The sequence below is a fragment of the Furipterus horrens genome, unplaced genomic scaffold, assembly GCF_987537825.1.
Source record: "Furipterus horrens unplaced genomic scaffold, mFurHor1.1.pri manual_scaffold_5, whole genome shotgun sequence".
NCBI lineage: Eukaryota > Metazoa > Chordata > Mammalia > Chiroptera > Furipteridae > Furipterus > Furipterus horrens.
In genome coordinates, this window is record NW_028327175.1 from 121,922,928 (window position 1) to 121,949,242 (window position 26,315).

The window sequence follows — 26,315 nt, forward strand, 5'->3', positions numbered from 1 at the left end:
AGGAGGCAACAGCGCCCGCCCTAAAGGCGGGGCGCCAACAAGAGGCCCAGACTAGGGCTGGAGCGCACGTGGCCTAGTTTGGGTGGAGCGGACGCGCTTGGCCGCAGCCGAGACCTCAGAGCCCGCCACAGGAGACAATTCTTGAAGGTAGGTTCCAACCGGACTGCGAGAACCTTCAAAGTCGGGGTGGAGCCGACTGTCCTGGCAGTTGCGGAACGGCAGACGGCGCTGGGTCTGGGCTCTCCACCCTCCAGGGGCACTGCGTACCGGACGCCTGGGTCCTTTGGATCCCTCCCTCAGGAGGCGGGGTTATGTCTTCTGACCAATGACCAGCCGCGCCAGATGCTCTCACCCGCCCCCGGAACCGCCGTCTCACCGGGTGGCCAACCACCGGGAACCCTGGCCTTCTGGTGCGCGAGCGCGGAACCCGTGGCTGGTGAGTACGCGCTCCGCTGGGTCTCCGCCCTGATCTCTCCTCCAGCGGTTACCCTAGAGCTGCTGGCCGCTGACTTGGGGGCCTGGGAGTGACTCAGCGAGGGAGGGTGGCGAATCGCTGGGACTGGAGATTCGAACTGTTCAGGGTCTTGAATGCCGGGATAAGTGGCGTGAAGGAGTGTCGTCAGAGCTGGTCCCGGGGAAGTGTTGGTGCTCAGGGCCGAGCAGGGGTGGGAGGGGAGAGGGCCAGACTCAGAGACCAGGGTCGGGCTAGAGAAGCCAGGGCTGCACCGCCTTGCCTGGGCCAGGGCCATGGTGAGAGGCGGGTCCTGAGCTTCTGATCCAGCTGCTCACCCCAGGACACCAAGATGCCTGGCGAACAACAGACGGAGGAGGAGAAGGAAGAGATGCAAGAGGAGATGGTGCTGCTGGTGAAGGGTGAGGAGGATGAGGGTGAGAAGTATGAAGTGGTGAAACTCAAGATCCCCATGGACAACAAGGAGGTACGTGTCCCACACCTTGGGGCCCCGTTGCCCCTAACCGGGTCCTGTTCCAGTTTCCAACCTACAGAAGCCAGGGATCCTGTCCCTACTTTTCCATGAATCTGAGATTTAGAATCTGAGGGTTGGCAACACATCCTTCTGCCCCACTGCCCAGGCTGCCATCAAACAAATGTCACACCTGCCATGCCAGGCTCTGTGCTGGGTGCTGGAGAGTAAATGCTATCCTTGGTTCGCCATGGAGCTTGATGTATACCAGGGATAGACGGCTGAGTAATCCCGCAGCTACAATTCTATGTGATGAGTGCAGGCACCTGGGTGGAGGCCCAGAGCTGGGAACTTAATGCAGACTTGGGGTGCTGGAGGGGCCAGCTTAGGCAAGGGTAACCTCTGATTCTTGCTACAGTAGCATTTACTCTTCTCCAGTGTGTGTGTGTGTGTGTGTGTTTGTGTTTTAAATTTTGCCATGTTTTTAAAAATTATATTTTATTTATGCTATTACAGTTATTCCAATTTCCCCCCCTTTTCTCTCTCCCCAGCTCCACCCCTCACTCCCTCTGTGAGTCCTCACACCCGTTGTCTAAGACCATGGGTCATGCATATATGTTCTTTGGCTACTCTTATTTCCTATGCTGTACTTTACATCTCCATGGCTATTCTGTAACTAGGAATTTGTACTTTTTAAAAAAAAATATTTTTTATTATAGTTTTAGGTTTTATATATACATCTTTAGAAAGAGGGGAAGCAAGGGAGAAAGAGAGGGAGAGAAAAATCGATGTGTCAGGGAAACATCCATCGGTTGTCCCTGACATGCCTCCAACTGGGGACTTGGACCAAGACCCAGTCATGTGCCCTGACTGGGAATCGAACCCCGTGACCTTTTGGTTTGTAGGCTGGCGCTCAGTCCACAGAGCCACACCAGCCAGGATGCAATTTGTACTTCTCAATCCCTTCATTTTTTTGCCCCTCTCCCTGATCCCCTACCATCTGGCAACCATCAAAACATTCTCTGTGTCTATAATTCTGTTTCTATCCTGCTTATTTGTTTTTTAGATTGAATTGTTGATAAGTATGTATTTATTGCCATTTTATTCATGTTTTTTATCTTCTTAACCCTTTGAATGCCATGCATAATTCAAAATTTGGATCAACATGAGAAAAAAATATATCAATATATAACCTGAGGCACAAAAAAAGAGAACAAAACATAAAACACAAATTATTCCATTGTTATTTACATTTATAGCCATTGAAAAAAGAGTCGCTGGGAGCGACGCTGGCACTTTTGGGAAATTTGTCAGCGTCGCTCACAGTGATGTTGGCACTCAAAAGGTTAAAGAAGACCCTTTCACATTTGATATAATACTGGTTTGGTGCTGATGAACTCCTTTAGCTATTTCTTGTCTGGGAAGCTCTTTCTCTGTCCTTCAATTCTAAATGATAGCTTTGCTGGGTAGAGTAGTCTTGGTTGTAAATCCTTGCTTTTCATCACTTTGAATACTTCTTGCCAGTCCCTTCTTGCCTGCAAAGTCTCTTTTTCTTCTTTTTAAAGATTTTATTTATTTATTTTTAAAGAGAGGAGAAAGGAGAAAGAGAGGGAAACACTGATGTGTGAGAGAGACATTGATTAGTTGGCTTTCACACCTGCCTCAACTAGGGAAGAGGCCTGCCATTCAGGCTTATGCCCCGACTGGGAATCGAACTGGTGACCTTTCAATTTGCAGGTCGAAGCTCAACCAACTGAGCCACGCTGGTCAGGGCAGGCTGCAAAGTTTCTTTTGATAAATATGCTGATAGTCTAATGAGAGCTCCCTTGTAGGTAACTAACTGCATTTCTCTTGCAGCTTTTAAGATTCTCTCTTTGTATTTAGTCTTTGGTATTTTAATTATGATGTATCTTGGTGTGGTCCTCTTTGGGTTCATCTTGTTTGGGACTCGCTGCGCTTCCTAGACTTGTATGTCTGTTTTCTTCACCAAGTTAGTAAGTTTTCTGTCATAATTTTTTAAAATAGGTTTCCAATTTCTTGCTCTTTCTCTTCTTCCAGCACCCCCATGATGCAAATGTTGGTATGCTTGATGTTGCCCTGGGGGCTCCTACACTATCCTCATTTTTGTGGATTCTTTTTTTTCTCTTGCTGTTCTAATTGCTTGTTTTTTGCTTCCTTATATTCCAAGTCACCGATTTTATTCTCAGCTTAATCCAGTGTACTGCTGATTGCCTGTAAATTGTTCTTTATTTAAATTAGTGTATTCTTTAATTCTCTTTTTTGTCCTCATGCTTCAATTGTTATTTTTTTAAGTATATTTTATTGATTATGCTATTACAGTTGTCACAATCTTTTCCGCTTTGCCACCAACCCCAACCCCGTCCAGTACCTTCCTTCCCTCCAACAATGCTCCCTCCCTTAGTTCATGTCCATGGGTCATGCATATAAGTTCTTTGGCTTCTCTATTTCCTATGCTATTCTTAATGCTCCCCTGTTTATTTGTACCTACCAGTTATGCTTCTTGATCCCTGTACTTTTTCTCTCATTCTCCCCCTTCCCCCTCCCCACTGACAACCCTCCATATGATCTCCATATCTGTGGTTCTGTTCCTGTTCTGGTTGTTTGCTTGGTTTGTTTTTGGCGGGTTTTTTTTTTTTTTTTTTTTAAGATTCATTTGTTGGTAGTATGAATCTCTTGTCATTTTAATGTTCATAGTTTTTATCTTTTTCTTAAATGTGTCCTTTTATCATTTCATGTAATAAGGGCTTGGTGATGATGAACTCCTTTAGCTTTACCTTGTCTGGGAAGCACTTTATCTGCCCTTCCATTCTAAATGATAGCTTTGCTATTTAGAGTAGTTTTGGTTGTAGGCCCTTGCTTTTCATCACTTTGAATACTTTTTTCTAGGCTCTTCTTGACTACAAAGTTTCTTTTGAGAAATCAACTGATAGCCTTATAGGAACCCCTTTGTAGGTAACTCTGTGCTTTTCTCTTGCTGCTCTTAAGATTCTCTCTTTATCTTTAACCTTTGGCATTTTAATCATGATGTGTCTTGGTGTGTTCTTCTTTGGGTTTAGCTTGTTTGCTCTGTGCTTCCTGGACTTGTATATCTATTTCCTTCACCAAATTAAGGAAGTTTTCTTTCATTATTTTTTCAAAAGTGTTTTCAGTTTCTTGCTCTTCCTCTTCTTCTGGCACCCATATGATTTGGATGTTGGTATGTTTAAAGTTGTCTCAGAGATTCCTAAGCCTCTCCTTATTTTTTCAATTCTTGTTTCTTCATTCTGTACTGGTTGACTGTTTATTTCTTCCTTATGTTCTAAATTGTTGATTTGAACCCCGGCTTCCTTCCCTTCACCATTGGTTTCATGTGGATTTTTCTTCATTTCACTTAGTATAGCCTTCACTTCTTCCCTTATGCATTTGCTGTACTCAGTCATGTCTGTGAGCATCATTATTACCAGTGTTTTGAGCTCTGCGTCTGTTAGGTTGGCTTTCTCCTTGTCGTTTAGTTCTCCCTCTGAGCCTTGATCTGCTCCCTCTTTTGGCCCGTACTTCTGTGTCTCCTCAACTTGACAGGCTCCTGCATTTCCTTCCGTGCCTTAGGTAGAGCTGTTCCACTTGTCTGGATGAGTATTACTTCTTTATATCTTTGTTTGTTGAACTTCCATGCAGTTCGATTTTCTGGTAGTCTGGTTGCTTTTTTTTTTTTTTTTAATGTATTTTATTGATTATAGTGTTACATTTGTCCCAATTTCCCTTCCCTCTGCTCCCCTCCACCCGGTGGCCCCTCTCCCTCCAGTTGTCCCCCCCTTTTAGTCCATGTCCATTGTTTGTGCATATAGTTCTTCTCAACCTCTGTCTATTCCATTCCCTCTTTCTATGCTTCTTAATTCCTATACCATCTCCCTCCCTCTCCCCCTTCCCCCTCCCTGCTGACCTCCCCCCAATATGCTCCCCATACCTATAGCTCTTTTTCCACTCTCGTTGCCTATTTAGTTTGCCTTTGTTTCAATTCCCTAGCTTCTGTTGTTGCTTCTTGTGATGCAGTTTTCATTTTAGTGTTCATAGTTTTGATCCTCCTTTTTCTAACCCAGTCCCTTTAACATCTCATATAATAGTGGTTTGGATCTGATGAACTCTTTCCGTTTTATTTTGTCCTGGAAACACTTTCTCTGCCCTTCTATTCTGAATGATAGTTTCGCTGGATAGAGTATTCGTGGCTGTAGGTTTTGGATTTTCATTACTTTGAATATTTCTTGCCAGTCCCTTCTTGCCTGCAGGGTCTCCCTTGAGAAGTCAGCTGGTAGTCTAATTGGGACCCCTTTGTACATGATTCTTTTCTTCTCTCTTGCTGCTTTTAAGATTCTCTCTTTATCTTTGAGTTTTGACATTTTGATTATAATGTGTCTTGGAGTGGTTCTCCCTGGGTCCAGTTTTTTTGGAACTCTCTGTGCTTCCTGGACCTGTACGTCTATTTCCTTCCCCAAGTTTGGGAAGTTCTGCTTTATTATATTTTCACTTAATTTTTCAATTTCTAGATCATCTTCTTCGCCCTCTGGTAAACCAATGATTCTTATATTGGGTCTCTTATAGCTGTCCCAGAGGTTTCTGATCCTCTCATTATTTTCCTTGTTTTCTGTTCCCTCTCTCTGCACTGGTTGACTGTTTGCTCCTTCTCTATGTTCTGGTTTGTTGATTTGATCTCTGGATTTTATTTCCTCACCATCTGTCTCGTATGTGGTTTTGTTCCTTTCAGTATGAGTGTTTTCCAATTCTTTCTCATCTTTTTCCAGATCTTGTTAATTCTGTAAGCCACCTGATAACAATGGCCCTGAACTGAGCCTCTGACAGGTTTCTTATTTGTTCATCTGTCAGGTTCTTCATCTGTTGCCTGGTGAGCTGCGCCACCGGGATTTCTATAGTTGTCTGCCTCATTTTGACAGATGCGTTTTGTTTTCTTGGGCCAGCTATAGGGGTCAGTGCCTGTGTACTCGTCACAACCCAGCGACCAGCGGCGATCCGCAACCTATTTCGCAGCGCTGTGGCGCTTTGTGTGGGGGCGGGGGTCCAAGATGGATTCCTGCCGTTATTCCACTAGGAGACCGGGATCCGTCCTCCCGCCCTTTGGGCCTCACTGTTGGAGGTGATGTGGTGGCTGCTTTTCCGAGCGTTGGGGTCACGAGCTGCCGGAGTTCGACTGCAGCCGGGATTGCTCTCCCTGCCACTGTCCCAGATGCTACCGCAAACAGCGCTGCCCACTTTCGCTCTTACCTGCCCCAAGAGCGCCGCTGGTTTATAACTTTGTACGTTGGGCTTCCGTGTAGTTTTATTTTCTGGAATTTCTAGTTATCTTTTGTTCTGAAGTAGTTGTATTCCTCTCTAGTTGTAGAGGGAGACCAAGCGTGTCTGTCTAAGCCTCCATCTTGGCCGGAAGTCCCTGTTTTTTGTTTTGAAGTAGATGTAATCCTTCTTATGATTGTGGAAGGAGACGAAGCATGTTTCTCTATACTTCCATCTTGGCCGAGGTCTCCTTCATTTCTGACTGGATCTTTTTTTAATGCTTTTGAGGTTCTAAGTTCATTCATTGAGCATCCTTATAATCAGTGTTTTGAACTCTGTATCTATCTAGTAGATTGCTTCTCTCCTTTTTGTTCTTTTTGTGGAGTTTTATTCTTTTCCTTCATTTGGGCCATGTTTTTTATCTCCTCATTTTGGCAGCCTCCCTGTGTTTGTTTCTCTGTATTACATAGAGCTGCTTAATAGAGTGGCCTAACGTAGTAAGTTTTTTGTAGTGTCTGGTGGCTCAGCCTTTCTTGTTACCCAAGCTGGGTACTCAAGGTGTGTTCAGTGGGTGGGCTGTGTCCACCCTTCTGTTGTAGTTGAGCCTTGTCTGCTGTTGGCACATCCAAGGTCAGTCACAGCCTGTGTTCTCTCTGGAGTTACACACCATAAGCTACAAAGCGATCTGCAGATGGATACTACTTTTGCTGGGTTTGGAGGTGCCCATGTGAGGCCAATTTGTGAACCAAGCCTGGGTGCTGCTAGTGCACATGTAGCAAAATGTGTGGGGCTCCCTGGAGCCAGATGCTACTTGTTTGAGAGAATTTAGGAAAATCTGAAGCACAGTCCAAGACAGGCCATTCATAGGGAAAGCCACTGGAAACAGCTTGAAAGTTAGGGCGGGCGGGGGGGGCTAGGACACGGAGTTGCCAATGTGGGGCAAACAGTATGAGCCAGGTTGATGGGGTGTCAGATATAGTACTCAGCTGTGGGCTCTGTGGCTCTGTAGGGATACCGGACAATTCAGTTCCTCCTTGTATGTCTGATGCCTTTCAATCTGCTGTCCCGCGCTGGAGCTCAGATGGAGTGAGTTCAAGTAATTCTGAATGTGGGCCCTTTCAGAGGAACTGCCTGGGACTCCAGCAGTTTCTGTCTTTCACAGCCTCAATTCCTACTGCTTTTTAGAGCCAGTAGTTATGAAGATTTCTCTTCCTAACACTGGAACCCTGGGCTGGGGGGCTTGGTGTGGGGCTGGGACCCCTGTCTCCTGAGATATTCCTCCCAATTTTTACAAGTGGGTGTGGGACCAGCCCTTCCCTTATCTCTGCCCTTCCTACCAGTCTTGATGTGGTCTTCTTTAATTCTGTAGTTGTAGGACTTCCATTCAGTTTGATTTCTGATGGTTCTGGATGATGGTTGTTTTATAAGATTAGTTGTAATTTTGATGTGTTTGGGCATGGAGGTGAGCTGTGTTTACTTATGCCACCATCTTGACTGGAAATCTCCTCCAGACACTGTTTTAAGCACCTCAGTTCTATAATTTAGGTAGTATTTGTTCCATTTTACAGGTGAGGAAACTGAGGCCCAGGAAACTGGACAGTTGGGTGACTGACCCAAGCTCTCAAAGTTAGTAAAGAGATGGCTTACCAGTAAGAGTGAGGGGTGAAGTGAGTGACTACTCCAGGCAGAAGATATGTGCCTTTCAGTGGAACAGAGAGAGTGAGTGGGGCACTGGGAGAAGTGAGAGCAGGTGGTTCAGGCATGTAGCATGGATGAGATTGGGGTGTTTTGACAGGTTAGGTAGGACATTTGGGTTTTATTCTGAGGGTGATAAGGATTAGAGAAAGGAGTTTTAATATCAGAATATGAGTTAGATTCCCCCATTCAACACCCAGACTGACACCACTTCCAAGAACCCTACAGAACTCCCACCTTCAGCCAGCCCAAAAGGTTTTTGGGCCCAGGCTTTGATTTCTTACAGCACAGGAGCCAGTTTCTAGGGAATGAAAGTTCTACTGCCCTCTAGCGGGTGTGGTGGACCCTAGAGGGAGGAGGCTGGTTGCTTTGGCCTCTTTCAGTCAAAGTAACTACTTCTGTTTTTCTCAGGCCTCCTTGGCCCATCATTCTAGCTTAGTCTGCTTCTTCTGGCCCTGTGGATCTCCTGATCTCCGCCTTCTGCCTATAAGTTAAGAACTGAGATTTCAGAACTTAGGGTGGACTTCCATCTCCATCACTTAGCAGCTGTATGACCTTGGGCAAGTTTCTTAACCTCTTTGTGCCTCACTTTCTTCATTTGTAAAAGCAAAATCATAACAGCTCCTACTTCTTGGGGTTGTGAATATTAAGTGAGTTAGAACTATGTTTCGCACATAATAAACACTGTAAATATTTGCTATTATTCTCCCTAAAGTTCAGGACCTGGGTCTAGGTCATCCTTCTGGAGAATTTTCAGCTCGTTTTTTTATCAAAGGCCTTTCTAGGCAGAATCCTGGGGCAGGGGGTGAAAGGGGAAACTAACATGGAGGCCTAGACAGAGGATTGAGGGCAGCCAATTCAAGGCAGTTAGGAAGGCTATACAGAGAAAGCTTAGTGGGGATTTGGCAAATGGAAGCAGAGGAAGGGCATCCCAGGAGGAAGAAACAGCAAAAACAAAGGCTCAGAGGAGATGGGACCCGAGAGTTAAAGGCATTGAAAGCCAGCGTAGGAATTTGACATAGTGTGGAGGTTATGCCATGTTATCAGAAGCCAGACATTGGATTTTCTATTTAGAAGATTTATTGTCTGTTGTGGGGAGAACAGGCCATATAAGACTAGTAGCCTGCTCTAAGGTGGCGACAGAAGTGGAGGCAAGACAGAAAGCAGGAGATATTTGGGAACCTTGATTGGGCTGGCTGGAGCTAAGGATGGGAAGGTGGAGGGTGGGCATGGCTAGTCGTGAGATGAAAGTGGGGACAGACTATACATGGCATATGTAGCAGTGAAAAGCATTGGTTCAGATTTTAACTGCACCATTTATCAGCTTTGCCTTTGCTTTCTCGCCTGTAAAATGAGATAACGAAAATAAGATTTTTGAAAGCCAGTCTTAAGCACCATCTGGGTGGCTGTCTTTGGAGGAGGAGGGTGGAAGTGAGGATTACTCACACACATCCCATAAACATTTAACACAGCACTGTGCCCACAAGGTAACTCATTAACTTGCTGTGTGGTCTCCCTCAGTCTCAGTTTCTATGAAAATAGTGATCTTGAAATCTTCCAGTGCTGGCATCCTGTAACTCTTAGCTATCACCCTGTCCTAAGGCCAGTCATGTCCAGGACAGGCCTTAATTATGCTCCATGCAGGGGCTGAAGCATTCTCTCACTGCCTATCAAAAGCCAGTTTCTCTTTAACGAATACAAAGATTTTCTCAAAGGGCTATGCACATCCAGTTCTCTGCCCCCACCCCCTCCCTTAAACCTTTGGTTTTTTGTTCCCTCAGGATAAAGTCCTGGCTCCTAAGCCTGGCATTCAAAGTTCTACACCGTCTGACCTCATGTACTGGCTTCATCACCCAACACCCTTTCCATGCCCCAGCTTCAAACACATGGAGAACTATAGCTGAGCAGGTTTCTGGGCCCAGGCTCAGACTTTGTGAGTGTGGTCTCTCAGCGTGTAAAACTCTTCACCTTTTCCACCTGCTTTCTCCAAGAGTTTCTCTTCTCTCTCCTAGATTGTATCTTTTTTTTTTTTTTTTTTTTTTTAACAGTAAGATTGCTCGTCGTCGTCGTCGGCAGCCGTCCGTCTCGAGAGACGATGGTGTAGCTTCTTTTTTTTTTTTTTTTTTTTTTTTTTTAGTGTTTTCTTTATTTTATTTTATTTTATTTTATTTTATTTTAAAGTATATTTTATTGATTATGCTGTTACAGTAGTTCCAATTTTTTCCCCCTTTACTCCCCTCCACCCAGTATCTCCCTCCCCTCTCCTAGATTGTATCTTAACGTTAACATGCATAGACATCACCTGGGAATCTTTCAAAGTGAAGATTTTGATTCGGTAGGTCTGGGGTGGGACTTGAGATTCTAACCAGTTCCCAGTGAGGCTGATATGGCTGGTCTGTGGACCACACTTCCTGTAGCAAGGAGCTAGAGGTTAGGGATCGTATTTTACACTTTGTAATAAAAAACGGGGGAATTCTGGAAAGAGTCTAGGGCAGGGAGACAAGCTGTATAGGTGACCTCTAACTTGTCAGTGAGGTAGAGTTGCATCATCACTAAGAACAAGTATTTTGACAATGACAGACTTCCAGTTCAGACCCTGGTTCTATCATTGATTAGTTGTAGGGCCGTGGGTAGTTCCTTTACTTGAGTCTTATTTCTGTATTAATGAAATGCAGCTAATGATACCTAACCCAAAGGGTTGTGAGAATTTAAAATGAGAACATGGGTGAAAAGCACGTAGCACAGTTCTGGCACATAGAGTGCTCAATAAATGGTAGTTACAGTTATTAATTAGGAAAGTGGTGGCTGAAGAGAAAACTGAGAACTTTGCTCTGGTTAAAAAAACTACTTATACAGGGAGACAAGATCACTATCTTCAAATACTTGTTTTAGTGCAGATAGCATTTATTCTCATTTTTAAATCTAACAGTTGTAGAATTTAACACATGTAAGGTCCTTTAATGACCATGTAGTCTGGTATTTGCCAGTAGCCATGTAAATTGCTCACCTTCTGTGCTCATTTATTTAATGCTTTTCTTCAGATAGAGTCACATTGTGTTTGTTAAATCCACCTTCATCCAAACCCTGGCTGGTGTGGTTCAGTGGGTTGAGCGTCGGCCTGTGAACCAAGTGTCGCTGGTTCGATTCCTAGGCAGGGCACATGACTAGGTTGCACGTCAGGTCCCCAGTTGGGGGCGCGAGTGATGTTTCTCTCCCTCTCTTTCTCCTTTCCCCTCTCTCTAAAAATAAATAAACAAACAAATAAATTATTTTTTAAAAAATCCACCTTCATCCAAACAGTAATACTGATGAAATTATGAGCTTCATGTGATCCATTGTTTTTCTGATATCTGTGAAAATAAATACATGATCATAATGAGGTAGAAGTGTGCCTACAGAAGACTTAGAATCCTCTTGCATCCTGTGATGTGTGCATACCTCAAGTTCAGTAATTTTTATCTCACCTAGCCTATCTCACCTTCCTTGGTTCACTGAAGCCTGGGAAGGGTGTGACTTGCTGGGGTTTCTTTAGAGAGAGGGAACAAGAGGGAGAGAAACATTGATCAGTTGTGTCTCTTACATGTCCCGCCTGGGGACTGAACCCGCAACCCATTGCCTAGGGTCTTAATGAGCTAGTTTCAGCCCTTTTTACCAAGATTTTTCCTGGGGCACCCAGGGCACCTCCTAGAGCTGCAGATACCAAGAACACTTGTGTGAAGAATGTCTCCTTCCTAAGTCCATGAACCCAGCATAAGGAAGTCCTTAGGCTGATCAAAGTCATCTGAAAGAAGGGTTCCAAAGAAAAGGAGCCAGAACAAATGTAGATATTAATAATAAGGAAAGTTCTTTCCACAAGGGCTGAGGTGTTTAAATAAACCCAATAGGTGTCAAAATCAGGGCAAGACAGAAATGTATGACCTTGAATTCAGACTGTGCCAGATCTGCTATGGGGAGTTTCTCGATTAAAGTATCAATTTTTATTTTAACTTTGAATTCCTCTTGAGGAGTGGCAGAGACTTGGAGTCCACCCTCTGTCACATCTTGGCTGTGCAAATGCAGGGATATGCAGTGAGGCTACTAGTTAAGGGTCCTGACTCCCACTGGTTATGGGAATTGAATCTCCGTGTGTCTCAGCTAGCTTTCTTCCTTCCTTCCTTCCTTCCTTCCTTCCTTCCTTCCTTCCTTCCTTCCTTTCTTCTTTCTTTCTTTCTTTCTTTCTTTCTTTCTTTTTCTTTTTCTTTCCTTCTTTCCTTCTTTCTTTCTTTCTTTCTTTCTTTCTTTCTTTCTCTTTTTTCGTTCGTTCGTTCCTTTTTTTATGATTTTATTCTTAGAGGGGAAGGGAGAGGGGAAAAGAGGGAGAGAAACAGTAATGTACATAAAACAGCATTGCTGAAGCTTTACACTGTAATGTTGGGATCACTATTATCATTATATGTACTCTTTAAACTACAGTTCCTTTGTTCAGTCACTAATTTCCCAAACTGCCTTGTGTTCCAATGTCCGAGTTGGGTGTGAAAAAGTGACTGCCTTTTTATGCAGGATCTTCAAGACCTTGAAGTTGCCCTCCTTACAACTTAGAATAGTAAACGTGTTAACTGTTTACTAGCTGTCACTTACCCTCTCTTAACCTGTTTCCTTATCTAGAAAAATAAGAACATGGTTACTACTTTAGGGAGAAGCTAACATTGTCTTATCCTTCATATGTGCCAGGTATTTATTTCATCATGAATTAATGTACCTAGTTGCTTGGCCCACAGAAGATACTGAGCATCATTTTTGCATGGATGAGCCTTCTCTTTTCTAAGGAGGGAGCAATAGGCCCTCAATATTCCTGTTCTTTGTACTGTTAACACAAAATTTTAACATAATACAATGTTATTATTGTTATTAGAAAGTTTTCCCCTCACCTGCCTTTATAAGACATTTCTTTTTCTGATTTTATCGCTACAACCCCCGTTTTCATGAAAGTGGCTCATTTTCAGTTCAGGCCTTAGAATTGTATTTGGGTTTTACCATGCCTTCGCAGCTTATAAATGATAGGTGCTGCCCTAGCTGATGTGGCTCAGTGGATTGAGCACAGGCGTGCAAACTGAAACCTTGCAAGTTCGATTCCCAGTCAGGGCATATGCCTAGGTTGCAGGCCAGGTCCCCACTTGGGGCCATGAGAGAGGCACTCGTTGACGTAACATCTTCGATGTTTCTGTCCCTCTCTCCCTCTCTCCCTCCCTCCCTCCCCTCTCTCTAAAAATAAAATAAAAATCTTTAAAGAAAAAAGAAAAAAACATCCTTAAAAAATAAAAAAGTTTCCTTTAAAAAATATCTATACACAGATGGCTTCCCAATTAACATGTCTGACCTAGGACTGTCTCTTGAGCTCCAGATGTGTCAGGAATTGGAGATGTGATCTGAAATAGGTCTCACCTTTAAACTTGCTCTTCCTACCATATCTGCAGATGGCAATCCACCTTGTAGTTGCTAAGTTAAACCTTGGAGTAGTTTTGACTCCTCTTTTCTTTACATCTCATATCGAATCTGTTTATCAAATCTGTTTTCTCAAATGGCAAAAAATATATTAAGAAGTAAACCCTTCTTGCAACTTCAATGTTCACCTGTCACCTGGGTCTGAGCCACTTTATTCTCTTGCCAGATGACTGCAGTATAGTAGCCTCCTCCCTGAGCTCCTGCTTCTGCCCTCTTGCCTTCTCCAACCCCAGCAACCTGATGGAGGCTTTTAAAATGAGTCTGATCTGGTCATGTCCCTGCTCAAAACCTTCTAACATCTCTTCTAATGGTTCCCCATCTCATTCATATTACAAGGCCCTAAGCTAAGAGATATCCTCCAGGACCACCCCATGAATTACTCTCCCCCTCATGCATTCTGCCCTAGGCACTTTTTATTGCCATTCCTGGAACTTAACTAGGAAAACTCCTGCCTCAGTGTCTGGCTATTCCCTCTATAGCCTGCTTTCTCATCTCCTTTAGATCTTTGCTCATGTTATATCAGTTTCTTAACCTTATTTAAATATGAAGCGTCACCCCAATACCAGCACTCCTTATCCATTCTTCCTGAAAGCAGGAATTTAAAAAATGTAATACTGGATCCCCGGCGCCTAGAACAGAGCCTAGCACATTGTACGCCTTTAATAAATATTTGTTGAATTAATATAGTTAGAATGTTGCTGAACATTTGTGATATGTGTGTGAACGCAGTATCTAATTTAATGCGCACAGCCGCTCTATAAGGCAGGTACCCTTGCTTTCCTGTTTTAGACATGGCGAACATAAAGAATTTCCTTTACAGAGACCCAGGTCTCTGGCTCTCAGGCCTATGGTCATGACTGACCTGTCCCCCTTCTTTCCGCAGGTACCAAGCGCAGCGCCAACACCGTCTGCTGACCCAGGGCGCCCACACGCGTGCGCAGACTGCGGCCGTGCTTTTGCGCGCCGCTCCACGCTAGCCAAGCACTCACGCACGCACACGGGCGAGCGGCCCTTTGCCTGCGCTGAGTGTGGCCGAGGATTCTCGCAGAAGTCGGCGCTGACCAAACATGGCCGCACGCACACCGGGGAGCGGCCCTTCACGTGCACGGAGTGCGGCCAGCGCTTCTCGCAGAAGTCGGCACTGACTAAACACATACGCACGCACACCGGCGAGCGGCCCTACAAGTGCCCCGATTGCGACAAGCGCTTCTCCGCTGCCTCAAACCTGCAGCAGCACCGGCGGCGCCACACTGGCGAGAAGCCGTATCTATGCACGCACTGCGGTCGCCGCTTCGCGCAGAGCTCCAACTACGCACAGCACCTGCGCGTGCACACGGGCGAGAAGCCGTATGCCTGCCCTGACTGCGGACGTGCTTTCGGCGGCAGTTCGTGCCTGGCGCGCCACCGGCGCACGCACACAGGCGAGCGTCCGTACGCCTGCGCGGACTGCGGCACACGCTTCGCGCAGAGCTCTGCGCTGGCCAAGCACCGGCGCGTGCACACTGGCGAGAAGCCGCACCGTTGTGCCGTGTGCGGCCGCCGCTTTGGCCACCGCTCCAACCTGGCAGAGCATGCCCGCACGCACACAGGCGAGCGGCCCTACCCGTGCGGCGAGTGCGGCCAGCGCTTCCGCCTCAGCTCACACTTTATCCGTCACCGCCGTGCGCACATGCGGCGCCGGCTCTACATCTGCGCTGGCTGTGGCCGAGACTTCAAGCTACCTGCTGGCGCTACTGTCGCCACTGCTTCCGAGCGCTGCCCAGAATGCGAGGGAAGCTGAGTGCAGATCCTGTTGCTGCGGGTTGTGGCTAGGTAGGGGCCAGGGCCTCGACCCCTATGAGCTGAATTAACATGAGCATTGACTCCAGGTCTCTGGTCTGGGAAAGTGTGAGATGGCAGTCCTGGCTACCTTTGTCCCAGGACCCATCACAAATCCCCTACTGGGATCTCTGGAAAACATTCAGTTTCTTCTTAGTACAAGCTCTCAGCCCGTATAAGTAAATAAAGTATTAATCCTCACCCAATTTGTGCTTGTGATGAGGTGGGTGGGGAGAGGAGGAAAGTTCAGGTTTTCCTTAAGCATAGGTGACTTAAGTGAATTGTCATGGAACCAAGTGCAGCTATAAGCCCAAAAGGGTTTCCTAGAACTGTGTGTGTGTAGTCATCCCACACTCCTCCCTTGGTTATGTTTGCAACCCTCAGATTTGGAAATATCTATAAATATAGCACATTTGTGATCAAACTGCATTCCCAGAGCTTTGGTGAGTTGCTATGAACGTCGTGAAGCTCAGTGTGTAGTGAAGAGACAAGTTTAAGCTGGTCATGAAGGCTCAGAGTCAGGGTTGGGGGATTACATAGAGCCCCTGAAACTGCATGCCTGTCTTGTTAGATCTAGTAGATGTCCCCTGGGGTGGAAAATAGATTCAGAAAGCAAGATTGGCAGGAGATAGACTACTAGGGATCTTATAAGCTGGGTGAAAGGATCCAAGGCAGCAAAGAAGCCTTGAAGAATGAGAGGGGAAGGATGGAGTGGACATATTAAGGAGCTAGAATTTTGGTGAGGAGGGAGATGGGGCTGACTTCATTTCTTAGCTTATATGACAGCACGTAGTGTCACTGAGATGGTACAATGAGTAGGACAGTTGAAATGGCAGCAATTCTTACACCTAATCTGGACATGTTGAGTGTGAGGTAAATGTGGAAGGGGTCAGGGAGGTGACTGGAAACAACAGCTTGGGGCTATCAGGTCTGAAGTGCATGATACCTCATTCTGAAAAGTGTACCTAAGAAAAAACCTGTAAACAGCCAGAGGTAGAAAGAAAACCATAAGTGTCTCATTTGGAAAATTGAGAGGCAAGTGTTTCACCAGGAATGATCAGCACAGTTAGATTCTGCCCTGGTGTCCACTGTAGGAGTTTACAGAAGTGGTAAGCAGTTTCCGTGGAAGGATAGGGGTAAAAGCCAGCCTTGAATGGCTTAGGGTATAAAGAGGAGGATGAGGAAGCAAAGTGGATGGGTGTAGACAACCCTTTTCGAGAGGTTTGGTTGTGAAAAGTATGAGGGAAGTAGCTGGGGAAAGTTTGTTGGGTTTTTCTATAGAGAGGAGACTCAATTTATGCGCTGGTGGGAAGGCTAATGGAAAGGAAGAGAAGTTGATTATATAGAGGGGAGAGGAGATAATTGATCAAGGAGAGGAAATGAAATCAAACCAGTAAGAATGAGGCTCCAGCTATCACTGGTAGGGAGGAGGGTGGGTTTGGGAACACAACACTGAAGCAGTTCTAATCTGGATTGTTTTAGCTGGTAAGAGGTCGCTGGTTAAGAGAGCTAAGGTCACTAGAGAAATGAGGCCATTAAAGGGGATGCCTCATTTTACTGATGTGAAAACAGGCTCATAAAGGCAGCAAGAACATTTAAAGGTCTTTTCCCCAGCACTACCCAACACTATGAGGGAGGCAGGCTATGGGCATCTCTCAAAAGGAAGTGAGGTCACACAGCAGGTGAATTATACACAGCTAACACTGTTTAGGTATAGAGGTGGAATGAGAAATTGGTCTTGGGATGGTGGGGGAAGGGGCAAGAGGCCCAAGCCCAAGAGGAGTGGAAGCCCTATTCTATTTCACACCAGAGACCTGACCCCATTTTGTGCTGGGTCCTGAGGCTCAGTCCTGGACCTAGGCCTATCTTAACTGTTGACATTTCCAGCCCTGGGCCTCTGAACATTTTGAGTTGAAAAGACAGATAATAACTGCAAATTTACAAAGTGCCTCCAATGTGCCGGGCAGTGTCCTAAGCACTCTTTATTTACAATAATAACTGACTTAAAACTACAGCCATATCAGGTAGATACTATTGGTTTTCATTTTAGATGAAGAAACCGATGAACAACATCCAGCTGCTAAGTATCAAAGATGGCATTTGAACCCTGATGTCTGGGCTCAAAAATCTGAACTCTTAACACTACGTACAGCCTCTGATCTCTATTAGGGGCTCCAAAGGGGAAACAAACTTGCAGGAGATCCCACAGGGGACCTGCTAGAAGTGAGATTTCTGCCTTGAAGCTGGGAGGTACAGTAGAGAAACATGGGAGCTGGGCTCAGAGGCAACCCTGCTGCCCTCTGTAGTACCTGCTGAGACAGAGCCTCCCCATCCATCCCAGGAAGAATCCAGAAGTTGCTAAACAAAACTTTTATTGAGAGAGAAGAATACCAAGAGGCTGTCTTCCAGAGGTTCTTGAGCCTCAGACCTCAGGAATGTGGGGCCCACAGGCTGGTGATCATTAGGAAAAGACTAGAATGAGGTTCCATGGGCAGCCCACTGCCTGTTCCTCTGAATACACGCTGAGTTGCAGACCTGGGCCCATGGTTCTAGGTTGAGGCCTGACCTGTGGACTCACAGGCAAGGTCTGTAGTCCCCACAGTCTGGTCTTCAGAGGCGGCCCCATGGGGCAGGTCCGTATATTTGCGGGAGGAGCCACGGGACAGATGTGCTGGGTAGCGCCGCTGGTTGGTGTCCATCTTGGAGAGCACTGCTTGGGGCAGATTCACGTGGCAGCGGTCTGCTATTGCTACCAGGTAGATGAGGACATTGCTAAGCTCCTCCCAAAGGGCTGCCTGTTCCTTGGGGGCCAGGCTCCTCATCAGGCTTCCACTGACTGGGGGGTGGAACACAGGCACAGACACACAGATGCTAACTAGGACAATGGACTTTGCCTCTCAAAGCACCCCAGTCCTGCAGCAATGAATGCCCACCTCTTAGAAACTTCCTCAAAGGACAATTCAACTCATCTGGGCCCTGGTAGAGTCAGGATGGGGAAGAGACTCCAACAGATAATTCACCCAGACCCCTGTGTTCTCACCTAAGCAAAAGATTTGGCAAGAGATCATTGCATTCATCAAGACCCAATTCTACTGTCTAGCCCTAGCCCAGCGGGTCTCAACCTGTGGGTCGCGACCCCTTTGGGAGTCGAACGACCCTTTCAAGGGGGTCGCCTAAGACCATGGGAAAACATATAATTACATATTGTTTTTGTGATTAATCACTGTGCTTTAGTTATGGTTGGGGGTCACCACAACATGAGGAACTGTATTAAAGGGTCACGGCATTAGGAAGGTTGAGAACTACTGCCCTAGCCACTGGCACCCCAGACTCAATCTCAGACCTGGACCACTGGGGAAGCCTGCTAACTCATCTTCTACTCTTGCCCAGTATCATCTTTTAAAAGCACAAATTACATTTTCTTCCTCCTCTGCTAAAAATCCCCTCACTGTGCTTGGAATAAAATCTAAACTGACCATGCCCTTCAGGTCCTGCATGAACTGACTCCTGCCTCTCCCACTGTCATTATCCACTGCTCTCCCCAGCTCCCCACCTAAAAATCACTCTGGCTTTTTCTGTCTTGGAAACAGGTCAAACTGTCACAGGGTCTTTGCACTTAATGCTCCCTTTGCTTTGTATGATCTTCCCCTTGCTCCCCCAGAGCTTTCCCATGACTGGCTCCTTCCTGTTACTTAGGTCTCAGCTCAGATGTCCTTTACTCAGAAAAGCCTCCCTGTTTCCCCTTTACCACCTTGGGTTGTTTTCCTCATAGAACTTTCACAATTCCTAGTATTTTAACATTAGTTTGCTTATTTATTGTCCATGTCCTTGCACTGTGAAGGTAGGAAAAATGTGTATCTTGTGGAAGGCTGTATCTCTTGATTCTAAAAGACCGCGTACACAGATGATGCTCATAAATGTGTAATAAATGAATGGCCTGCCCTCACATCTTTCTGCCCTCATTTCTCCATCCCCACAGTGACTACAGTGGCTTAGGCCTCACCACCTCTCCCTTGATCTACAACAGCTTCCCCCCCTGCCCTAATTCTTTTAGTGACCCAATCCACCCTGTAGACACAGTGCTCTTTCTACCACTCAAATCTGTTCTGTCCAAACTCTACCAATTCCTAACCCCAATTTTATAATTCTAGGTTCCTATCCCACCCCTCTCCTCCGCAGCCCTATCAATTATTCAGTAGATATCTACCGAATGTCTGTTGTGTGCCAGGCACTTGGATCACATCAGAGAACAAAATAGATACAAACTCCTTGCTCTTCCTTGAGAAGCTTACACTGAAAGAATCTCAGGTTCTCTCTGAACATAACTTGCTCTTTCCCACTTCATTACTTATGCCCCCTTTTGCCTGGAATGCCAGAGGCAGGTCTTCTATAGAATACCTCCCATTCCACCCCAGGCAGGAGTAACAGAAGGTTGCCACCCACCCCTTCTTAGACCTGGACCTGCCTTGCTGTTTTCTCTCCCAGGAGGCTGGGGACCCCTAGAGGGCAATGACTACCAAGTTATCTCTGTACGCGCAGCACCAGGAATAGCGCATACCTATGGATATTTGATGATCATATAAATCCTCCCCCATCACAGTATAAAGAGTCTTCCAGGAAGCCTTTCGTCTAATCACAGGAGCTCTGCCAACTGCTCCACTTTCCCGACAAGGCCAGAAGGAGGTTCCGAGGTTTGTGGAACTGGTCCCAGTCTTTCAGCAGCAAACTCGGCATGGAGGCGACGGCTGGTATAGGAGAAATGGGTGGAAGCCCAGGTCCCAGGGTTAGGGGATAGGGGAGTAGATGAAGCCCCCCACAGGTATCTCAGTGATATGTAGTGAGAGCATGGGTTTCCAACGGGAATCTGCAACTAACTCCTTAAATGGCCTAAACAAGTCTTTTCTATGGGACTATAAAATGGCAAGCCCCTACACAGACCCCAAACTCTATGGAAACCTAACAATACCCTCTTTTCCATTCCATCTCCTGCTACTGCTTCTGCAGTTTCCTCCACCAGACATATCTTTATCTCTGCATATCTAAATCCTATGGTCTTACAGAGACCTTGCAGGTACACGGGTACTGCCCCTAAGAAGCCTTTCTTGGTTTCCACCAGCAAGAAATAATGCCTCACACCTCTCGCTGCACTTGCCCACATTCTACTGTTACAGAACCCCTGGGCTGCTCCAATTGAAAACAAACCCACAGGCTCTTTAGTTAGGGGCCTGATTGCCCGCTGCCAAAATTATAACTCTCAATACCAGAGTTTAGTAAAAAAAAGAATTGTTTATTTAACAGTTATATAGATTTAGTTATTTGCGGATTTCTGTTGTTAAGTCTTATATTCTTTAAAACACCTATAAACACATATCCTTGCCTCCCCACTACCAAATCAGGCTAGTTTTATAAAAGTTAGAGAAACCGTTTCCCTACTTTCCAAACACAGTTCAGCTTTACCAGCAGCTGCCAATCACTCTTCTGATTGGGGAGGTCCTTTCTGTGCTGTGGTGCCCTCCAGCTCTCAATGCAGGACCGCCTGGATTCTCAGCCTCCTTGCAAACTGTCTTCTTCCTGCAAACCGCATGGATCTCCTCTCCTCAAAACCGCATGATGAGAGCCTCTTAAAACAGCCTGGAGACCCCTTCTCCAAGCCACATGGAGGGAGCACACGAGAGCGAGAGCCTCTTAAAGCAGCCCGGAGGCCCCTTCCCCAAGCCACATGGAGAACTTAGCTTCTTTATTCCGCACGGAGAAGGCCCCTTTACCAAGCCGCATGGAGGGGGTAAGAGAGCCAGAGAGTGAGAGAGAGAAAGCGAGCGCGCGCAAGAGAGAGAGAGAGAGCGCTAAAATGTTCGCAGCTGCTTATATATCCCTGACTTCGTCCTCTGACGCAGGGGTGTTGCAAACAGTTCTGACCATTCACAGAACCTTACCTAGGCTCTGTGTGCTTTTTCCACACCGTCAAGACTCCTCCCATCTACCTGAGGCTTTGGATGCATTAAAGCCATTTTGCATAAGAAAGACACTAGCCACCAGCCTCAGGCATGTGGAGGCATTCTGAAAAGATGCTTCCTTCTCCCCATCCCCCAGCCACAAACTCTGGGGATTTTTGGAACACCCCTGTTTCTGTAACACTACCTCCCACTCCTTGAGGACAGAGGCAGAAGCAGCATGGACCCAGTATTTCCTCAGGGCTGATTCTAATATTATTCACCGGGCGTCAGTGTTTCCCCTGCCTCAGGTGTGCACTGCTAAGCTCATTTTTCCTACGAGGTTAGAAGGCTAGCCCGAGGTCAGTCAGCAGAGCTGGGACCCGCGCCAGCTATTAGCCTTCTTCCCGACCATGTGGACGGACCCTCCGCAATGAAAGGGAGAAAGGGGGCGATTTCCCCAGTCCAGGTTGGGCAAGGACTGCTTACATGTCCTCGAGTGTGGGTTCCGGGCTGAAACTAAAGAGGCCGGCAGCATCAATGCCCTCCTCCCCGGTTCCCCACGTCCGCGTCGGTGTCCCCACGCTCCTCCCCACCAACAGTGCACATTTCGTCCACGGTGCCGCAAGCCCCACTACGGAAGAAACCTGGTCTCAACCTGGAGCCCGCCTCCTGAGGCCCTGGCCAATCACAGGCGTTAGCGATTGCTTCCCGGGGCGGAGCCCCAGGAAAGACCCATGACTTCTGCGGCGTTTGCTGTAGTCCGCTTCTTCTGCGGACTGGGCCCATACAAGTAAATGTCAAGCGTTCGCTTTCTAGGCCTCTGCCCTCGAATTTTTTCAGACTTGGCCAAGAATCTTAAAGGTGTAGGTATTGCACCAGAGACAAAGGGCAGAGCGCAGGGAGAGCGCAGGCGCGTCACTTCCCTTATGGGCTCCAGTTAGCGCCAAAGCGAAATTATAAGGTGGGAAAGAGAAGGGTGCTACGTGGAAAACCCTGGAAATGGGGGGTTTAAACAAGAAAGGGAATTTATTTATTTTTTCTTTTTTAAAAGTATATTTTATTGATTATGTTGTTACAGTATTCCCAATTCCCATCCCCCCTTTACTCCCCTCCGCAAAATACCCTCCTTCCCTCCAGCAATCCCACCCTCCTTAGTTCATGTCCGTGGGTCGTGCACATAAATTCTTTGGCTTCACCCTTTCCTATATTATTCTTAACTTCCTCCTATCTATTTTGTACCAACCAATTATGCTTCTTAATTCCTGTATCATTTCCCCATTTCTCCCCCTTCCCCCTCCCAGCTGATAACCCTCCAAATGATCCCCATACCTATGATTCTGTTCCTATTCTGGTTTCCTTAGTTGGATTTTGTTTTTATTTTTTAGATTCAGTTGTTGATAGTTGTGAGCTTGTTGTCATTTCAATGTCCATAATTTTGACCTTCTTTTTCTTAAGTCCCTTTAACATTTTATATAATGGCTTGGTGATGATGAACTCCTTTAGATTTACCTTGTCTTGGAAGCACCTCACCTGCCCTTCCATTCTAAATGATAGCTTTGCTGGATAGAGTAATCTTGGTTGTAGCTCCTTGCTCCTCAACACATTGAATACATCTTGCCAGTCCCTTCTTTCCTGCAAAGCGTCTTTTGAGAAATCAGCTGATAGTCTCATAGGCACCCCTTTGTAGGTAACTCTGTTTTTCTCTTGTTGTTTTTAAGATTCTCTCTTTATCTTGAGTCTTTGGCATTTTAATTATGATGTGTCTTGGTGTGGTCCTCTTTGGGTCTAGCTTGTTTGGGTCTCTCTGCGCCTCCTGGACTTGTATGTCTATTTCCTTCACCAAACTTGGGAAATTTTCCTTCATTGCTTTTTTTCTTAAATTTTCAATTTCTTGTTCTTTCTCTTCTCCTTCTGGCACCCATTTGATTCCGATGTTGGCACGTTTAAAGTTGTCCCAGAGGTTCCTAAGCCTCTCCTCATTTTTTTCAATTCTTGTTCCCTCATTGTGTACTGGTTGACTGTTCTTTTTCTTCCTTATGTTCCAAATCATTGATTTGAACCCAGGTTTCCTTCCCTTCACCATTGGTTTATTTTTTTTAATTTTTAAGTATATTTTATTGATTATATTGTTACAATAGTTCCAATTTTTTTTCCTTTGCTTCCCTCTGCCCAGCACCCCCCATCCCCCAACAATCCCCACCCCCAAGTCCATGCCCATGGGTCATACATACAAGCTCTCCTGCCTCACCCTTTCATATATTCTTCTTCTTTAAAAAAAAATAATTAATTAGTTAATTATTTTAACAATAAAAAATAACAATCCCTCCCTCTCAGATTTAAGGCCCTTTATAAGCTTATAAAGGACAATGGGCGAAGGTCTCGAGCTCTTCTAGCTGCTTCAAGCTGGACATGGTCGTCGTCCTACCTACCCTTGGGTCTAGAAATCCCTATAAAGAGTGGGGGTGTGGAGGGGAGGGTGGCCTTCCCACATGGGGAAGGATCGTGCAGACTCCAGGTCGGTTGGCTGTCCCCGGACAACGGCGTGCTTGGTTTAACAGGCTGGCATCCTTGTTGTTTTCTGGCATTCAGCCTTGCCTGTAAACACCTGTCTTTTCCAAGTCCTTCTGGTTTTCCATTGTGCCTTAAGGTCCCTTCTAGCCATCTTTCAGGAAAACAACTTTCATTCCTTCCCTGGAAAGATTGCCATGGACCGCGCATCCAATCAAGGTACCAGGCCTTTTATCTCATGGGCTTTTATTACCTTTGAAAGTCAATCCCAGTTCCTCAGGGCTTTTTGGTAACAACCAGAGCCCAAGCATGTCTCCATTAGGCATGACATTCCAGTCAAAGTCTTAGTCAAAAAAATCTCTATTAACAACTGGTCTTATTAGTTTTATGCAAAGAAACTTATGTCATTACTTACTTCTTTAGAATGCCAAACTCTTGAGAAATCAGATAGGGAGAAAAATATACAGTGTGAAAAAAATCCTTGTCCTTCTAATATTCACTGAACTTGCATTTCCATTCTTTGTATTTTCATTTATTCCCCCACAAAAAAATTTTTTTTCCATTACAGTTGTCCCACTTTTTTCCCCCTCTTGCTTCCCTGCATCCTGCCCCCTCTTCTCCCACATTCAGTCCCCACCCAGTTGTCCATGTCCATGGGTCATTTATACATGTTCTTTGACTAGACCCTTCCCCTTCTTACCACCTTCTCTCCCTCCCACCTCCCCCTTTGTTACTGTTAGTTTATTTCTTGTTTACATACCTCTGGTTCAATTTTGCTCATTTGTTTGTGTTGTTCATTAGTTTCCTGTAATAGGTGATATCATAGGTATTTTTCTTTTGTTGCCTCGCTTATTTCGCTAAGCATAATTCTCTCTAGTTCCATCCATGTTGTTGCAAATGGTAGAAGTTCCTTCTTTCTTTCAGTACTTATTCATTGTCATTTTCCCCCTTTGTACTTGTGTTCCTCTCTGTGTCTCTCTGTTTCTTCATCTTCTTAAAGCAGACCCTTTAGCATCTCTTGCAATGCTGGTTGGTGGAGATGTATTCTTTTAACCTTCTTTTGTCTTGGAAACTCCTTATTTCACCTTCCATTTTGAATGAGAGTCTTGCTGGGTAGAGTATTCTTGGTTGTAGGTCTTTGTTTTTCATTGCTTGGAATATTTTTTGCCATTCCCTTCTGGCTTGTAGTGTTTCTGCTGAGAAATCTGATGATAGCCTTATTGGAGCTCCCTTGTATGTTATTAGTTGTTTCTCTCTTGCTGCTTTTAGGATTCTCTTTTTGTCCTTGAATGTTGCCATTTTAATTATGATGTGTCTTGAGGTGGGTCTATTGGGGTTCATCTTCATTGGGACCCTTTGTGCTTCCCGCACTTGCGTGACTCTCTCCTCATGTTAGGGAAGTTTTCTGTGATTAGTTTTTCAAAGAGGTTTTCTATTCCTTGCTCTTCTTCTTCTCCTTCTGGAATTCCTATGATACGGATATTATTACATTTCATGTTGTCCTGCAGCTGTCTTAGAGCCTCTTCTGTCTTGTTCAGTCTTTTTTCATTTTGTTGCACTGCCTGGGAGTTTTTGTCTACATTGTCTTCCAGCTCGCTAATCCGATCTTCTACTTCCTCTAGCCTGCTTTTAATTTCTTCTACTGTGTTCTTCAATTCAGAGATCGTATTCTTCATTTCCTCCTGGCCCTTATTGATAGCTTCTATGTCCTTTTTCATGCTGAGCTCATTGAGCTTCTCCATAATCCATGTTTTGAATTCCATATCTGATAGTTTGCTCCCCTCTATTTCATTTAGCATTCTTTCTGGGGATTCTACCTTTCCTTTTGATGGGGGGTTGTTTCTCTGCCTCCCCATTTTTGTGACTCCTATTGTTTGTTGGTGCTTCTTACAATGATCTGCACTTCCTGGATCTGCCCCTGTTGGCATCAGATTTTGTACCAGTCTGGGCCTAGGCAGCCTGTTGGAGACTTCCAGGGATCTACTGCTTTTGTCTGACTTCTTTAGTTATTAATCTACTCAATCTGTGATTAGCTGTCAGGCTTAAGGACCGTGGGTGTGGCAGCTTAATTCCTGTAGGCAGGGCTTTTGCTTCCCCTCAAGCTGACGCCACTTGGAGGGGGGGGGAATGGTCTGCCTGCAGCACTGGGGATGAGTCAGCACTGGGACCCGGTTGGCTGCTTCCCCAGTTCTCCCCTCAAAGCCACCACACCAAACTCTCCCCAAGCGTCTCTAGTCCTCTCTGCCTTTCCTCTGCTTGAGCTCAGGGTAAGTGGGGGCCAAAATATTTTTGTATGTGATCCGATTAAGAGCTCTTTTTCTCCAGCTGTTTCTCTCCGGCTAGCAAGAAATCCTGTGGCTTTTCGCTTTTCACAGCTGGATACTATTTTATTTCCACTCTGTTGCCTTAGGCTGGGAAGCTCAGCTGGGGGTTTAGACCCTGCCCTTCTCAGGGGGAACCCCCGGCTGCTGAGCTGTTTCTCAGTCCCTTCAGCTGCCACCTGTGTGAGCCCAGCCAGCCCTTCCGAGTCTCCGCACTCCCTACCAGTCATGTTGTGATGTAGCAGCCTTTCCTGTCTCCGTGGTTATAAGACTTCTCTCCAGCTAGTGTTTGGTTGGTTATTCCAGATGATTTCTCCAAAATTAAGTTGTAAATCCAGACTAGTTCTGGGAGG

The 26,315-nt window shown here is 45.7% G+C and overlaps 1 protein-coding gene and 1 pseudogene across 2 annotated transcripts; one reads left to right on the forward strand and one right to left on the reverse strand.

Annotated features, from left to right (window-relative positions):
- The first annotated feature begins 115 nt into the window (after positions 1 to 115).
- On the forward strand, positions 116 to 15,346 carry LOC150009660 (uncharacterized). The gene is made up of 3 exons (XM_090279202.1): positions 116 to 436; positions 795 to 938; positions 14,266 to 15,346. Exons 1-3 carry the CDS (start codon positions 326 to 328, stop codon positions 15,160 to 15,162), a joined length of 1,152 nt encoding a protein of 383 aa, XP_090135328.1. The 5' UTR covers positions 116 to 325; the 3' UTR covers positions 15,163 to 15,346.
- Positions 15,347 to 17,567: 2,221 nt separating this feature from the next.
- LOC150009661 (dCTP pyrophosphatase 1-like) lies at positions 17,568 to 21,739 on the reverse strand (annotated as a pseudogene). The gene is made up of 3 exons (XR_016511192.1): positions 21,620 to 21,739; positions 19,838 to 19,945; positions 17,568 to 18,036 (listed from the first exon to the last, which is right to left on the reverse strand). The product of XR_016511192.1 is annotated as a dCTP pyrophosphatase 1-like (transcript).
- Between the last annotated feature and the right edge of the window lie 4,576 nt (positions 21,740 to 26,315).

Coding starts and splice junctions, on each gene's coding strand:
- LOC150009660 (XM_090279202.1), top strand. CDS start 326: ATGACCAGCCGCGCCAGATGCTCTCACCCGCCCCCGGAACCGCCGTCT. Junction 437..794: donor GAGCGCGGAACCCGTGGCTG/GTGAGTACGCGC, acceptor TGCTCACCCCAG/GACACCAAGATGCCTGGCGA. Junction 939..14,265: donor TCCCCATGGACAACAAGGAG/GTACGTGTCCCA, acceptor TTCTTTCCGCAG/GTACCAAGCGCAGCGCCAAC.